The 18181-nt window shown below is 37.7% G+C and overlaps 1 protein-coding gene across 6 annotated transcripts in view; it reads left to right on the top strand.

Annotated features, from left to right (window-relative positions):
* Window positions 1-16343: 16343 nt before the first annotated feature.
* HMBOX1 (homeobox containing 1) overlaps window positions 16344-18181 on the top strand; it is a 115099-nt gene continuing 113261 nt past the window's right edge. For all 6 annotated transcript variants that reach the window (XM_068974254.1, XM_068974251.1, XM_068974253.1 and 3 more), the window contains exon 1: window positions 16344-16366. In XM_068974254.1, the coding sequence (XP_068830355.1) occupies window positions 16344-16366 (23 nt within the window). The remainder of the gene's footprint in view (window positions 16367-18181) is intronic.

Below are 18181 nucleotides of genomic sequence, written 5' to 3'. Positions count from 1 at the left end.
GTAGAGGCTTCAAAGGCACATGAATGTTTGAGCAATAGATGGGAGCATCTGGATTGGTTCTGTAAGTAAATTCTTATATTTTAACATCAAGTTATTCTAGATGTACGCTAATAGGAATGATTTTTGTATGTCTTTGTTTTGTTTGGTAGTCACACACACAGACTTTCAAATTTATTTATAATGATGGCAGGAGACTCTTGCCATCCAAATCGCTAAGTTCTGTTGTAGTGAACTCTGGGAAACTGTCATGGCCTAGACAACATGAAGCTGTTAGGCTGCTGAGTTCTCCATCCAGTATTGGTAGCTCCCTAAGGGACATCAACAGTCCTAACAGAGTTTGGCTCCAAGGACACTGTGAATGTAGATTGTAAACCAATGACAGAATCTCTCTTTGGGAACATTAATATTACTTACCCTGATATCCCAAAGCTATAGAACATATTCAGTATTTAATAAATGCTCATCAGTTTTCTTGGAAAACATTCCAATTGCATTAATTTTTAATTTAGTAACATCTTTTTCCTGTTAATTTCAAAGATCAGGACTGTTAAGATTATTTTGTTTGAAATAGACTTGAAACTAGACATTTTCAGCCATTTCTTAACTAAGCCAAGATTTATTTACTGTTTATACCTTGGCAGTAGTAGTAGTGTTAGTCACTCAGCCTTATCTGACTCTTTGCAACCCCAGGGAAGCCCCACACCTCAGCAGGAGCTGGAACTACCGCAGTTGATAAATAATCCTTCCTCTTAAGAAGCTCACATTTGAGGAGAGAGACAGATTTGTATATGAATTATAATATAATATAGCAGAAATATATTTGTGGTACCCTACTAATGGAGAGTTTTGCAAAAGTTTGCTGTCTTACAAGAGTCTCTGAAATTGGTGGAAAGGAAAGGGGTGAGGAAGCATTCACTTTTTTGCAGGGCTGTGGGAACTCCTTGGCTGGACAAGTACTTACTAGGTAAAGGAGGACACTACTTTTAGAGAGAAGACTAGTTTGAGAATATTTATGAATTGTTTTGACCAATGTCTATTATATGAGTTCCCTTGAAGTAGACATATCTTATTGTTGGTTAGTCGTTAAGTCATGCCTGAGTCTTTTGCAACCCCATGGACTACAACCAGGTTCCTCTGTCTGTGGGATTTGCCAGGCAAGAATACTGAAGTGGGTTGCCATTTCTTTCTCCAGGGGATCTTGCCAACCCAGGGATTGAACTGATGTTCCTGCATTTGCAGGCAGTGTTCTTTGCCCACTGGAAAAGCCCAGACATATTTTAAGTGCTCTCAAATTCACTTTCAGTTATGAATAACCAATTAAATTTATTTTGCTAAGTATTCAGCTTAGAATGTTGTGTAGGAAATAATAGATGTTTTGAGTGTGGATATGCTCAAAATGGTGTTTATGCCTAGACACTATATTTTATATAAGGAATGTGGCATTGCATAATTAGAGTTCTTTCTTGTCCTCCAGAACAGTAGATTTCAAATAGAATTACCTCAGAAGCTGTTTAAAAATATTCTTGGATATTTACCTCCAGTGATTTGGATCCAGTAGGTCCAGAGTTGGCTAGGGATTCTGTGATTTTAAAAGACATCCATATAATTCGGAGGCACAGCACAGTTTGGGAATAACTGTTCTAAACTGACATGAGGAGAAAGTGCTGCCTGCTATCATGTATTTGTATTGTAATTCAGAAGAATAACAGTCTTGAAACAGTAACAACCCCCTGAGAGTAGAGAACCCTCACTTTCATAGCAGGGATGCTAAATCGTATAATATAAAGTAGCGGCTCCATAGGTGTGTTTTTAACTTAAATGAATCAAAAAAAATCTAAAGTCACATCACAGAGTATACAACTACAACTCTAATAATGAGGCCACAGAGGAAGTGGCATCTAAACTGACTATGGTGTAAAGATGGTCCTGGCTGGAGTCAGTGCACATGATGAAGAGATGGTGGCTCATCCTCTGGCTTAAGGATTGCTATTCCCTAACATTTCATAACGTAGTTCAACAGAGTTTAAAAGTTACCTACTCTAAATATTAGTGATGGGGAGATGTGTAGTTTTATTTTCAGGTTATATAATTATTTTAGAAAGGAAAAGCAGAGGAAAAATACAGAAGGTAACATCAAAAGCACTGCATATCTTAAAAGTAATCAAAGGCTATAATTCCTGTATTAGATTGTCATAGTAAATTCTGGAAGGCATGTGGTAGTTATGGCTCTTCTGATTGTGTATTTCTTGATAAGATGTTAAGATCATTTAGCAGTGAAGTGTACTAGTATAGAGACTGCTTCCCAGAAGCCAAAAGGATATGAATGTTCCACCCTCTTCCATCTGTTTGTGAGTTGCTGCTGCTGCTGCTGCTGCTGCTGCTAAGTCACTTTGGTCGTGTCTGACTCTGTGCGACCCCATCCCTGGGATTCTCCAGGCAAGAACACTGGATTGGCTTGCCATTTCCTTCTCCAATGTACGAAAGTGAAAAGTGAAAGTGAAGTTGCTCAGTCATGTCCGACTCTTCGCAATCCCATGGACTGCAGCCCACCAGGCTCCTCTGCCCATGGGCTTCTTCAGGCAAGAGTACTGGAGTGGGTTGCCTTCTCCGTTAGTGAGTTAGTTCAGTAATAAACAGTGCTTGTTATGTTCCAGGTACTACTTTAAGAGTACATGCAAAAAATAGACATTAAACACACAGATAATAGGCAAAATATATAATATATATATCAAATAGTAATATTTACGTACAAGAAAAAAAGCAAAAAGAAAGCCTCAAGTTTAGGAAAGGGAAGCCTGGATAAAGGCCTGAATCAGTTCAGTTCTCTCTTTGATGTTTAATCACTGCGTCTTTAAAGAATGTGTAAAAGTTTTGTCTGCAAACTTAATATACTCACAAAAATGACTTGGTGGTAGGAGAAAGTAACACAATTTTGGGTTCAGAACAAGAAAACTAATAGTTCCCTGTATCCTGCTCTGGTTAGGTTCTCTGCAGGAGTCTGTGCTAAATGTGGGGAGGCCCACATTTTAAAAGAAGATTAGATAATGACAAACAAGGAAACCATGTCAAACTGGAATCCTGACTGGGAATGTTTAGCATGGAGACTCTTTGTGAAGATTTTACAGACATTTAAAACACTGCCATGTGGAAAAGAAAAGAAGAAAGGTAGTCTTTATCGATTCGGTAGGATAAGTGCCTTGAAGTTATTTTAAAAAATTGAGTCTGTTAAAGGAGTATCTTTATCAGCAAAACTCTACATTAAACTTCCCTGTCACTGGAAATATAGGAGGAGCTACATGAGTATTTCTGTCTTTAAAAGTTTGACAAGTAATATATGTCATAATTCTTTGGGAATAAAACTCTCCATGGTATACAACCTTAAGTAGTGAATCATAATGAGTAAAACATAAGAGGAACATCATTACTATCTTAGTGGTATCCTGTTGACCAGCCTGTTGCATGGTACTTAACACAAGTAAACATTTGCTCCAGAGAAATGATAAAATTATATCCCTAATCTTATATTCTGAAGAAAGAGTAAGACTGACATAAGTACTTCAGTTACAGTTCTAATAAGAAAAGGGAAGTCCATTAGCTGATTGACCTTGGGCAAGTGGTGTGTGCGTGCTAAGTCACTTCAGTCGTGCCTGACTCTTTGCCACCCCAAGGACTGTAGTCTGCCAGGATCCTCTGTCCATGGAGTTCTCCAGGCAAAAATACTGGAGTGAATTGTCATGCCCTCCTCCAGGAGACCTGCCTGACCTGGGGATCGAACCCACGTCTCATGTCTCCCGCATTGGCAAACGGGTTGTTGTTGTTGTTGTTTGACCACTAGGGCCACCTGGGAAGCCCTGGCCAAGTGGTGTCTTGTCATAGTTATCTACCTCAGAGGATGGTGAGATTAAATGAGTTTGTATATGTAAAGCACTTAACCAGTGAGTGTTGGCCAAGGGTGATGGTTGTTGTTTAGTTGCTAAATTGTGTCCAACTCTTTTGTGACCCCATGGATGGTAGCCTGCTAGACTCCTCTGTCCATGAGATTTCCCAGGCAAGATTACTGGAGTGGGTTGCCATTTTTTTCTCCAAGGGATTTTCCTGACCCAGAGATCAAACCCAAGTCTCCTGCATTACAGGCAGATTCTTACTGAGCCTCCAGGGAGACTTGGCCCAGGGTAGTATTCATTAAATGGGCCACCTGGGAAGCCCTGGGCAAGCTACTACTACCCAACAGTAGTTGCTGTTGGGTTTTCCTGGTGGCTGAAATGGTAAAGAATCCACCTGCAATTCAGGAAACCCAGGTTCAGTCCCTGGGTTGGGAAGATCCCCTGGAGGAGGGCATGGCAACCTACTCCAGTATTCTTGACTGGAGAATCCCTGTGGACAGAGGAGACTGGCGGGCTACAATCCATGGGCTCACATAGATTCAGACACGACTGAGCAACTAAGCACAGTAGTTGTTATTTACAGTTACTAGTTGTTTGCAGTTTTAACCTGGCTACCTAGAAGCATCATTTGAAAGATTATTAATAGTCTTTAATTCCTAATATCTGGTTGGTTTTCCTCACATGTCACCAACCATTCATTGTAGTAAGGGCTCACTTACCTGGCTTTGTTCAGGGAAAAGTTTGACATATGTGAAACACCTGATTAACTTCCTAAAATGAAAACCTTTGTTTTAACCACTTCAGCTTTTCGAAACAAATCTATCACATACTTCCCTGTCTTTTAAAAATGAAGATCCTAAACATGACTTTAACTATTTGATGAGTGGGTATTACGTGTATGTATCTAGAATTATTTTTTTACTTATTTTGCTCTTTTCAGGCAGCTGTCACTCCTGCCCACCTCTCTTTCCCCGTGGTAAAGCCTTTTTATACCCTTTGTGTCACTTGCTGCCTTTTCATACTGTTCATGGGGTTCTCAAGGCAAGAACACTGAAATGGCTTGCCATTCCCTTCTCCATTTCTGAAGTCAAGTGGGCCTTAGAAAGGATCACTACGAACAAAGCTAGTGGAGGTGATGGAATTTCAGTTGAGCTCTTTCAAATCCTAAAAGATGATGTTGTGAAAGTGCTGCACTCAGTATGGAAAAGGTCAGTTTTCATTCCAATCCCAAAGAAAGGCAATGCCAAAGAATGCTCATACTACTGCACAGTTGCACACATCTCACGCGATAGCAAAGTAATGCTCAAAATTTTCCCAACCAGGCAGTACGTGAATTGTTAACTTCCAGATGTTCAAGCTGCATTTTAAAAAGGCAGAGGAACCAGAGATCAAATTGCCAACATCTGTTGGTTTATCAAAAAAGCAAGAGAGTTCCAGAAAAACAGCTACTTCTGCTTTATTGACTACCCCAAAGCCTTTGACTCTGTGGATCACAGCAAACTGTGGAAAATTCGTAGAAATGGGAATCCCAGACCACCTTACCTGCCTCCTGAGAAATCTGTATGCAGGTCAAGAGGCAACAGTTGGAACTGGACATGGAACAACAGACTTGTTCCAAATTGGGAAAGGAGTACATCAAGGCTGTATATTGTTACCCTGCTTATTTAACTTATATGCAGAATATGTCATGGGAAATGCTGGGCTGGATGACGCACAAGCATCAAGACTGCTGGGAGAAATAGTAATAACCTCAGATACACAGATGACACCACCCTTATGGCAGAATGTGAAGAACTATAGAGCCTCCTGATGAAAGTGAAAGAGAAGGGTGCAATAGTTGGCTTAAAACTCAACATTCAGAAAACTAAGATCATGGCATCTGGCCCCAGTGGAAACAGGGATAGACTTTATTTTGGGGGGGGCTCGAAAATCACGGCAGATGGTGACTGCAGCCATGAAATTGAAAGGTGCTTGCTCCTTGGAAGAAAAGCTGTGACCAACCTAGACAGCATATTAAAAAGCAGAGCCATCACTTTGCCGACAAAGTTCCATGTAGTCAAAGCTATGGTTTATCCAGTAGTCAATGTATGGATATGAAAGTTGGACTATGAAGAAAGCTGAGTGCTGAAGAATTGATGCTTTTGACCTATGGTATTGGAGAAGACTCTTGAGAGTCCCTTGGAGATCCAACCCGTTCATCCTAAAGGGAATCAGTCCTGAATATTCATTGGAAGGACTGATGCTGAAGCTGAAACTCTAATACTTTGGCCACCTGATGTGAAGAACTGACTCATTGGAAAAAGCCCTGATGCTGGGAAAGATGGAAGGCAGGAGGAGGAGGAGACATCAGAGCGACAGAGGATGAGATGGCTGGATGGCATCACCGACTCCATGGTCATGAGTTTGAGCAAGCTCCGGGAGTTGGTGATAGCCTGGTGTGCTGCAGTCCATGGGGTCGCAAAGAGTCGAACACAACTGAGCGACTGAGCTGAACTGAACTGTCCCTTTCTAAGTTCCTATGTCTTGTTTACTCTGGATTTGGAAACCAGACACTGAAATTTGAAGAGAATTGCATGTTAAAGTGATAAGATATTTGAAATTGGCCTGAAAATACCCTTTGGAGCCAGGGGAACAAGAAAGAGATAATTTTTCAAGGAGGGTGATGGGTACCTAAACATTTATTATTCTGCCTTTGTACATGTTTATAAATTTTCATATTAAAAAGTTTTTTAAAACCACCATTTAAAAAAGAATTCTATGTTAGATAGATAGCATATTAAGTTCTTAATTTTTATATTTGTAATGATTTACAAGAAATTTAATAGTATTTATCTTTTTACAGAGGACTGAGGATTAAAGGGGAGAAATGTTATTTTTATTCTGGTGCAGTTTTATGCCTTTTTTTTTTTAACCTTCATGTGTTACATTTATATATTTGTGTGTTTAATGTGCATCCAGCAAGGAAGGAATTTTACTTCCTCATCATTAAATTCAAAGTACTAATAGTATCAAACTTATGGGATTGTAAGGCTTATGTATCTCTGTATATTTACACATTTTTTTATTTTACTGTATGTAAATTGGTATTTTAGATGGATCACAGAGGTTTCTGTGTCAGGTGCTAAAGGAGCAGTGAAGGCAATCTGTAATGGTTGTTTTGAACTTCTGAGAAGTCTTCTTTGATATCCAGATCTGAGCTTAAGGGCCTCACTAGTTGGCATTAACAGTGTCCTGTTACCTCTTCCTTTGACGACTTACTTGCTGCCTGTGCTGTTAGAGCTAACTCTTCCCTTTCTCTTGTGCATTGCTTTCTTAAAATACTCTGCCCTTTCTATGTTTACCATTATTGAATAAAACAAGATACATACCAAACTGCACAATGTAAATTCAATTTTAAATCACCAGTGACATACTGGATTCACAGTTAAGCATTTGCTGAAGATAGGAGTATAAATTGATCTTCTTTAGGGAGGCCATTTGATGAAATTTCTCTATCATAGTTTACAAGGTATATGCTTTTTGTCATAATGATTCCTCTACTGGGAATTTACCCTAAACTTACACTTCGATGTTGAAAGATGTATGAAGGAACTGTATAATGTCTCAGTGGAAGAGAAAAAGGAGTTTGGGATAGAAGACAGACTTAACTTTTATTTTATATCTTCTGAAATTCTCCTTTACTGTATATGGTTAATACATTTTATATTAAAGAGAAAAGCTAGAATAAAAAGAACCTTTTTACCACCATCTACAAGTTCTTATTCCTAATGGATTTTCCAGGTTACATTTTTTTCTTCAAGGATCATCGGTGCTGACAATAGACTTTCATTATGGAAAAAAGCCTGACATTGTGTTGAATTTTTACAACCCTAAAATCATTATTTGATAACTGAGTCCAGTTCTGATAGTAGGAATGTTTACAGTTTGTTTGCATTAATGTGTCTTTAACTACTGCATGGATGCATTTATCCTTCCTTACCCATATTCCCTATGTATACCCTCATCCTTAACCCCACCTCCAATACCTATTGACTACCTATATTTTCTCCATGTTCGTGTATGTATGTATGTCAGTAAACATACTGACAAGAGACACGCCTATAAAAGGACTGTTTTTGTTGGTAAAGAGTCTGCCTGCAATGCAGGAGACCCCGGTTGGATTCCTGGCTTGGGAAGATCTGTTGGAGAAGGGATAGGCTACCCCCTCTAGTATTTTTGCCTGGAGAATTCCATAGACTGTATGTATGCTGCAGTCTATCGGGTGGCAAAGGGTCAGACACAACTGAGCAACTTTCCCTTTCACTTTTGTTCTTGTTGGTTTTCTTTTTAAATCTCATCATACTCATTTGATTGCATTTTGCTGTTTATTTTTTAACTCAGTGTGGCAATGTGCAAATCCCACCAAGTCACCCGATAAAACTCTGCTTGATTGCATTGTGTTCATTGATCAAAGTATATTGTCATTTATTCAGCCATTCCTGTATGGATTGAAACAGTTCTGTTTATAGAGACAAGAAATAGCAAAATAAATGACAAGAAACATCCTTGTACGTATTGTGTATGATTACTTTTGTTTCTGTGTGATAGATTCCCAGGAATAGGACTACTCATTAAGTTCAGTTCGGTTGCTCAGTAGGGTCCGACTCTTTGCGACCACATGGACTGCAGCACGCCAGGCCTCCCTGTCCATCACCAGCTCCTGGAGTTTACTCACACTCCTGTCCATTGAGTCAGTGATGTCATCCAACCATCTCATCCTCTGTCATCCTTCAGTCTTTCCCAACATCAGGGTCTTTTCCATTGAGTCAGCTCTTTACATCATGTGGCCAAAGTATTGGAGTTTCAGCTTCAACATCGATCCTTCCAATGACTATTCAGGACTGATTTCCTTTAGGATGGACTGGTTGGATATCCTTGCAGTTCAAGGGACTCAAAAGTGTAAATACTTTAAATTTCAATTTATGTTGCCAGATTTCTTTCCAAAAGGGCTTTGTCCTTAGACCAGTGAAATGACCGTACCCTTTGCAGACATATTATCAATCTTTTAAATTTTTGCTGAAGTTATATCTCATTGTTAAACTAATTGTTATTTCTCTGACTTCTAGTAAATTTGAGTGTTTTTTAAAGTAAACAATGACAGCTTGGATCTATTCTTTCTCTACATGTCAAATATTTTATCTGATTTGTTTGTTTTGTTTTTTTTTTTGTTCAGTTGCTCAGTCATGTCTGATTCTTTGCAACCCCATGAACTGCAGCATGCCAGGCTTCCCTATCCTTCACCATCTCCCTGAGCTTGCTCAAACTCATGTCCATCGAGTTTGTGATGCCATCCAACCATCTCATCTTCTGTCATCCCCTTCTCCTCCTGCCTTCTATTTTTCCCCGCATCTGTGTCTTTTCCAGACAGTTAGCTCTTCATATCAAGTGGCCAAAGTATTGGAGCTGCACCTTCAGTGTCAGTCCTTTCAATGAATATTCAGGATATTTAGAATTGACTGGATCTCCTTGCAGTCCAAGGGACTCTCAAGAGTCTTCTCCAACACCACAGTTCAAAAGCATCAGTTCTTCATTGCTTTCTGTATAGTCCAACTCTCACATCCATACATGACTGCTGGAAAAACCATAGCTTTGACTACACGGACCTTTTTTGGCAAAGTGATGTCTCTGCTTTTTAACACCCTGTCTAGGTTTGTCATAACTTTTCTTTCAAGGAGCAAGTGTCTTTTAATTTCATGGCTTCAGTCACCATCTGCAGTTATTTTGAAGTCCAAGAAAATAAAGTCTGTCTCTGTTTTCATTGTTTCCCCATCTATTTCCCATGAAGTGATGGGACCGGATGCCATGATCTTAGTTTTTTGAATGTTGAGTTTTAACCCAGCTATTTCTCTTCTCCTCTTTCACCTTCATCAAGAGGCTCTTTAGTTCCTTATGGCTTTCTGCCGTAAGGGTGGTGCCATCTGCATATCTGAGGTAAGTGATATTTCTCCTGGTAATCTGGATTCCAGCTTGAGCTTCATCCAGCCCAACATTTCGCATGATGTACTCTACATATAAGTTAAGTAAACAAGGTGACGATATACAGCCTTGATGTTCTTCTTTCCCAATTTGGAACTAGTTCATTATTCCATGTCCAGTTCTAACTGTTGCTTCTTGACCTGCATACAGGTTTCACAGGAGGTAGGTAGGTATTCCTGTCTCTTGAAGAATTTTCCACAGTTTGTTGTGATCACCACGTTCAAAGGCTTTTGCATAGTTAATGAAGCAGATGTTTTTCTGGAACTCTCTTGCTTTTTTGATAACCTAATGGATGTTGGCAATTTGATCCCTGGTTCCTCTGCCTTTTCTAAATCCAGCTTGAACAGCTGGAAGTTTGAATTCAGTTCATGTACAATGCTTCCTAAAGGCCTAGTTGACTTCTCCCTACAGGATGTCTGACTCTATGTGAGTGATCACACCATCATCGTTATCTGAGTCATTAAGACATTGTTTGTATAGTTCTTCTGTGTATTCTTGCCACTTCTTCTTAATACCTTTTGCTTCTGTTAGGTCCATATTATTTCTGTCCTTTATTGTGCTCATCTTTGCATGAAATGTTCCCTTGGTATCTCTGATTTTCTTGAAGAGATCTCTAGTATTTCCCATTCTATTGTTTTCCATTATTTCTTTGCATTGTTCATTTAGAAAGGCTTTCTTGTCTCTCCTTGCTGTTCTTTGGATCTCTGCATTCAAATGGCTATATCATTCCTTTTCTCCTTTGCCTTTTGCTTCTCCTCTTTTCAGCTATTTGTAAGGCTTCCTCAGACAACCATTTTACATTTTTGTATTTCTTTTTCTTGGGGATGGTTTTAATTATTGCCTCCTATACAGTGTTTCAAACCTCTATCCATAGTTCTTCAGGCACTCTATCTACCAGATCTAATCCCTTGAATTTATTCATCACTTCCCCTGTATAATCATCAGGGATTTGATTTAGGTCATACTTGAATGGTCTAGTAGTTTTCCATACTTCCTTCAATTTAAGTCTGAATTTAGCAGTAAGGAATTCATGATCTGACCCACAGTCAGCTCCCAGTCTTGTTTTTGCTGACTGTATAGAGCTTATCCATCTTAGGCTGCAAAGAACATAATCTGATTTTGGTGTTGACCATCTGGTGATGTCCATGTGTAGAGTCTTCTCTTGTGTTGTTGAAAGAGGGTGTTTGCTATGACCAGTGCATTCTCTTGGCAAAACTCTGTTAGCCTTTGCCCTGCTTCATTTTGTACTCCAAAGTGAAACCTTCCTGTTACTCCAGTTATGTCTTTACTTGTTAGTTTTGCATTCCAGTCCCTTATGATGACAAGGACATCTTTTTAAAAATTCTTTGCTTTATGATTTTTTTGTAGTAGGAAATTTTAAACTCTTATGTCTATCTTTTAAAGTTTCTTCTCTTTGATCTTCTAAATTTTGTTGTAGAATGTGTCTCTGAGTTTTATAGATTTATGTCTATTCCACTTGGAATTTAAATTTTTATATATAATTTAAGATAAAGATATGATTTCTTGCTAGATGATAAGTTATCCTCAGTTCAGTCAGTTCAGTCACTCAGTCATGTCCGACTCTCTGCGACTCATGAATCGCAGCACACCAGGCCTCCCTGTCCATCACCAACTCCTGGAGTTTACCCAAACTCATGTCCATCTCATCCTCTATCGTCCCCTTCTCCCGCTTTCAATCTTTCCCAGCATCAGCATCTTTTCCAGTTTGTCAGTTCTTCGCATCAGATGGCCAGAGTATTGGAGTTTCAGCTTCAACATCAGTCCTTCCAGTGAATTTTCAGGACTGATTTCCTTTAGGATGGATTGGTTGGATCTCCTTGCAGTCCAAAGGACTCTCAAGAGTCTTCTCCAACACCGCAGTTCAAAAGCAGCTTGTTGAAGTAAAATTTAGCTTTTGGCTTGTGTATTTCCTTATGTGTTCTGGAATCACTAAGCTTTATTCTCTCTCACTCATCTGTGTGTCTGTCCCCAGCCAGTGTCGTATTGATTTGCTTCGTGTCTTTTTGTTCTGTGGTCCGGCCAGTGAAGTCCACTTCTGGTTTCCTCCTTTTGTTTGATTTTCTTGGGGGTTCTTGGACTTCTTTTTTTCTAATTTTAAATTCCTATTTTTAAACTTTAATTGTGTGGGGGGCAGCGTTTTTCTCGGTACAGCTTATTTATGAGTATTGGGAAAATGTTACTAGTATGATTGATGCCTTTTTTCCCTGCCAAACTAGGGACAATTTTTTAAATTAATTTAAAGTGTTTTATCATAATTCTTAACAAAAAACTTCAGCTTTTTTTTTTTTTTTACTAGAATAGCTTACATTTCTTAGGTATTCCTTTAGATCATTAGCAAAAAGGTGTATAGTTCTCTTTCAGTACAATATTATTCCAGTTAATTCATTCTTATGTCTTATTAGTTTGCAATAATCTTCAAGTTAGTGTTGAATTACAAAGGGTTCAGTGGGCTCCTTCTCTTAATTCCTATTTTTATTAATTTGATTTATTGACTGAGCAATAACATTCATATGGTTAAAATTATACAGTTCTCTGAGAACAGTCCCCTTCCTACGCTTTCCCGAATCTGTCCAGTTCTCACCCTGTACTTACAGTAACCACCATCACTGGATCTCTTCCACAGATCAGATTTCTCTATGTGGAAAAACACATACATGTATATAATATATATTTATTCTGTGTCCTATGTAGCAGAACACTAAAACCATTTCAAATAAAATAAAGATTTTGATTTCATTGATCCAAAGATTATCTAGTTCATCTTGTAGTTTATAAGTAAAAATATTTTTGCACATTTTTCTTAATTTTTTATATTATGTGTCTCAGTTGAGGTAACTGAGAAAATGCACTCTATGAATTCTTGCTTATTTGCAGTGTTTTTCTTATATCAAAATGCAAGCTCTATTGGTACAGAATCCTCTCAGTCATCTGTGAATGTTGTTCGGCTCTTTCTCTTTTAAGTATAATAGATGAGAAGTCCAGTAAGTAGGTGATTTTTTTATCTTTTATAGCTTACTTGCTTTTTATAGCTAGGTGCTTAAATACGATCCAGCATCCATAAACTTTTATCCCTGATACCTTTTAATATGTGTTTTCTTTTATTATAACACTCTCCTTTTTGCAGTAATAAAGCATAGATAATATAAAATTTACCATTTTAACAGTTTTAAAGCAAGCAGTTCATGACACTTAAGTACAATAAACATTGTTGTACAACCATCACTGTCATCTATCTCCAGATCTTTTTCTCGTGTTTCTAAACTAAAACTTTGCACCATTAAACAATAACCTCTCCTTCCCCAGCCCCCTTTAAGAACCATTCTCCTTTCTGTCCCAGAGTTTGAAGACTGTAAATATCTTGTAAAAGTGGAATTATACAGTATTGGGCCTTTTGTGACTGGCTTCTTTCACTTAGTGTAATGCCTTGGGGTTCATCGATGTTAGTATGTCAGAATTTCCTTCTTTTTTAAGGCAGACTAATACTCCCTTGTGTGCATGTATCACATTTTGCTTGGCCATTCATCCGTTGATAGATATTTGTTTCCACCTTTTGGCTTTTGTGACTATGCTGCTATGAACTTAGGTGTACAAATATATTTTCGAGTCCCTGCTTTCACTCCTGCTTATATACTTGGAATTGAAGTTGCAGATCCCCTGATAATTCTATATTTAAGTTTTTTTTAAGAAATCTCCATACTATTTTACATAGCAGTACCCCCATTTTATATTTTTCATCAGAGCACACAAAGGTTTTATTTTATCCACATCTGTGCCAATACTTGTTATTTTCTGTTTTTTTTTTTTTAAATTATAGCCATTCTAATGATGTGTTTCAATGCACAGTTTTAAACTGTCAATTTAAAAAATCTGTCTCTTATGCTAGGAACAGTCTGTTCCTATTGAACCTAAGAGCGGAGAACTCACAGCAACTTGCTTGATCTTCTGTCCTTTGAATGTTTTATGTCTTATTTCAAGTCCATCTATGTCTGGAATATAAATGACATAAATTAAGTGATTTGTACTTATACAGATCTGTATCAGTGTCTTAATCTCAGTTTCCTTATCTGTCAAATGAAAGTCTTTGGTGATTTTCCCCCTAGATTGTCTGATTCAGTCGTGGTGATATTCTCATATTTATAGAATTAAGATGAGAAATACTGCAGGGCATTTATGAGCCCTTCATAGACTGTGGAATTCCTTCCTTTCTACCTGTCTGTCCCTCATACATAAATGTTAAAGGCCAATAAGACAGGTCTACTTAGTCCCTAAACATCCTTCATAATCTTTTTTTAAACTGTTTCCTCTTCCTGATTCTTTCTTCCACTGGTTCTAACCTCTCTTCACACTTTGATTTGGGGGAAGTCTTATTCTAAACTTCAAATAACAGCTGAGATCTCACTTAAAGAAGTCTTCCCAGTTCTCTGTAACCAATTAATTTCTGAGTTGCTGTGCTCGTAAATCTTGTGTTATTATTCTTAGCACTTAATGCCTTTTATTGGAGATGTGTGTGTGTGTAATTTTTGTTTTACTCCCCCACCCCGCGCCCCCTGTCCCCCCGCCATAGTTTAATAAGCTCCTACACTACTGGGACCATATCTTACTCATGTTATGACCTTGTTTCTATTTCAGGGCTAGTATTTAGTATATTTTAACTAAATTGGAGCAGGAGTGAAAAAATATATATATATATTGACCAGTAATCCATGTTGTGGCTTGTTGTTGGTCTAGGAAATGCAATCAACAGTATTTTTAGGAAGTTTTCTTTGTGTTTTATATCTGCTGTTTAGGACCAGTATTTCATTAAAGCTACAGTTTAGAATATGCAAATGTAAAGGTTTCTAACTTTACTGTGTACATTTCACATATATCAGTAGTCACTGTTAGACACTTTGGTCTTGCTTAAAATAATTCAGTGCTGAATGTGTATTTTAATGTGAGAGTTTTTGACATCAACATTTTTGGTTTTCATCTTCTTTATAATATTGCTGCTAAGTCACTTCAGACGTGTCCGACTCTGTGCGACCCCAGAGACGGCAGCCCACCAGGCTCCCCCATCTCTGGGATTCTCCAGGCAAGAACACTGGAGTGGATTGCTATTTCCTTCTCCAATTCATGAAAGTGAAAAGTGAAAGTGAAGCCGCTCAGTTGTGTCTGACTCTTAGTGACCTCATGGACTGCAGCCTACCAAGCTCCTCCCATGGGATTTTCTAGGCAAGAGTACTGGAGTGGGTTGCCATTGCCTTCTCCCACTTTATAATATGAACTTGCAGTTGATGGAAATAGTTCCCTGTATATATTGAGGTTTGAAACTGCTAATAAGTTCAGTCAGTAATACATGATCTTTAGCTCCTAAGCTGTGAATAGTAGATTTCATTTTTTGTTAAGATCTATGTGTGAGTTAAATGGGGTCACAGCGTCTGAACTCTGATTAAAGCAGTAGAATGTTAATCAGAAGACAGAAGTACTGAACTTGCTCCATTATTAACTTAAGCCTGTTCAGGAATGGACACCATTATTGGTGTCTTTTTAAAGTTAGTAGTAAAAAAGCCCCTGCTACCTGATAGTTTGTGAAGTACTTCATCACCACCATTTAAAAAATGTTTTAAACTCTTGTAGCTTTTTGAAGTAGTTACCTATTACCTCTGTTTTATGAATGTGGAATTGAGACTCAGAGAAATTAAGTCACTGTTAGATTTGACTAGCAGTAAAATAAAATAATGGGCTTCCTTGGCGGCTCAGTGGTAAAGACGCAGTGCCAATGCAGGAGATGTCGGTTTGATCCCCGGGTCAGGAAGATAACCTGGAGACGGCAATGGCAACCCACACCAGTATTCCTGCCTGGGAAGCCGCATGGGTAGAGAAGCCTGGCGGGCCACAGTCCGTGGGGTCACAGATAGTCGGATGTGACTTAGCGACTAAATAACAACAAAATAAGTAATAGACTTGGAACTACACCCCAGGTTGTACCCCCCTTTTAAGACTGTTAGCTTCTATCATGCTGTGGTATGTTTTTTGTTTATAGGATTCTGCATAAGTGCACTGGAGTTATTATCAACAAGTTATCCTGAGTGTCACAGTATTGTGTGTATATATATATTCCATTTAATGTTTAAATCCGTTTCCTTGGGTGGTATCTGGTAACAGATAAACTTCAGGGATGATTTTCATTTTTCCAAGTGAGTAATTTGAAAGCTTTGAAAAGTATTTTTCTATTTTTAAAATAGATGTTTTACTTGAAATAAAAAGTAATTTTTTAAAAACCTGGTTATTTGATGTTAACTGTTAATCCTTAAATTATCTAATTAATGTTTTTATTCAGTATTTGATTTCAAAGTGTTTCTGAATTCTCTGTCTTTTTTCCTACAGAATGATGAATAACACTGATCATCTCTAGCAAGGACATTGCTTCCCCTCATGTAAAGCATGCTCAGTTCCTTCCCAGTGGTGTGAGTATCCAGTTCTCCTCTTAATTTTCATCTTCTCTATTCTTTTAAGAAAGTTAAAGAAAGCATTATATTATAGTACAGAAGTGATAGCAGTGATTTGTAGAGTTGAAATAATTTTTTCATAGTTATGTGGTAAGGAATGAATTTTTCAGGTCTGTATCACCTTTGTCTTTTACTATTTCTGTTTTCAACTTTGAAGTCTAACATAGATTTTCAGTTGAACATAAAATTATTTAAAATTTTAAAGCTCTTAACAGCCTAGAAATTTGTGAAATAGATGGCTAGTATTAAATTCCTTGTGACAAGCAGAATATTGGTAAAATGTTACTTTAGTGCTGCCTTTTGTATGCAAACTCCTAAGCACCATAGGCATTTTCTTTACCTGCTGGTGATAATAAGCCTAGTTACACCTATTAGCCAATACAGTTGGTAGCCTTTCTTTGGAGTCTGGCAAAAAATACAAATTGGATAGTGGTATTATGCTGAGAGTTTTTTTGTGCTAGGATATCAGCTGTAACCACTAGTTCATATTAAATAGGCCTCTGAACAAAAGTATTCCGGGAATTTCAGATATTAGAGAAGATAAAGTACGTATTAGCTCATTAAGTGCATCTTTAACATAAGTATTTTTAAAAAATTTGGTTCAGTCTACATTTCAGTTAAATTCCTTCTGTTTCGGTTGTCAGTTCTGTAATCCAGTTAGCTGAAGAATGATAGATTTTCCTTATTACTTAGATTTATTTTAAAAACATTTTTCTTTTCTTGTTGACTTTATAGTATATCAGAAAGTCTCTGGAATAGACCAGATGGTGTGAACTGTGGCCTGAGATGCTGCTAAGTAGTTACTTGGGAAAGGGATGATACTCTGTTGCTTTGGGCATAATTTTCCCTGTTTTAAAAAGTACAGTTTATTTATTAATGGCTGTTCACCATAGCCATTAGAATGTAAGCGTTGTGAGGCTTTTTTTTTTTACCCTTATTTTGCCTCCTTTTTTTTGGCCTTATTTGTGCCTTGTTGCATCCTTTTTACATGGGATGTAGTCTGACACATGGAGGTTAGTCAGTAAATGTTGTTGAATCCCTAAATCATGTCTGACTCTTTGCAACCCATGGACTGTAGTCCACCAGGCCCCTCTATACATGGATTTATCCTGGCAAGAATACTGGAGTGGGTTGCCATTTCCTTCACCAGGGGATCTTCCCGACCCAGGGATCGAACCTGCATCTCCTGCATAAGCAGGCGAATTCTTTACCACTGAGCCACTGGGGAAATCTCAGTAAATGTTAATTGAATTATTTTTGAGTAAATGGTCTCCTATTCTCTGATTCCACACCTAATTTATATCTCTGTCTATAGACTTTCATGTTTTTACTTGGAGTTTATTTTCCCCATTGTATATAGATGGCTAGTATTTAAAAACATCAATCTTAATTAGTGGTAATTTAAGAACTATTAAAGTGTAATTATAAACTGAATATAATCTTATTTTTCTTTATATTTTAAAAAGAACATTTTTATGCTCTTACCTATAGTGATAGCCTTTGTTCTTTTGCATTAGTCTGTTCTCCCATTGGTTTGAATTACAGAATCACTTTTCCATACTGTAAGCTCAGTCCCCAGGAAATCTTCATTTCTTCCTTACTCTTGTCATTTTCTTACTTTAAAACTGCCATTCCTTTGATGGTAATAATAGTTGTGAGAGTAATGTGCCATAAATAGTACAAAGAGTCGTTAGTATGTCTTTAGTTGATTAATATTATGATTGACTCTATAATGTGTTAAATCATCATGGAATAAATACCATGAATGACAAA

The sequence above is a fragment of the Capricornis sumatraensis genome, chromosome 6, assembly GCF_032405125.1.
Source record: "Capricornis sumatraensis isolate serow.1 chromosome 6, serow.2, whole genome shotgun sequence".
Taxonomy (NCBI): Eukaryota; Metazoa; Chordata; class Mammalia; order Artiodactyla; family Bovidae; genus Capricornis; species Capricornis sumatraensis.
The sequence above is the reverse complement of the archived record's forward strand: the minus strand, read 5'-3'. Positions and strand labels throughout refer to the sequence as shown.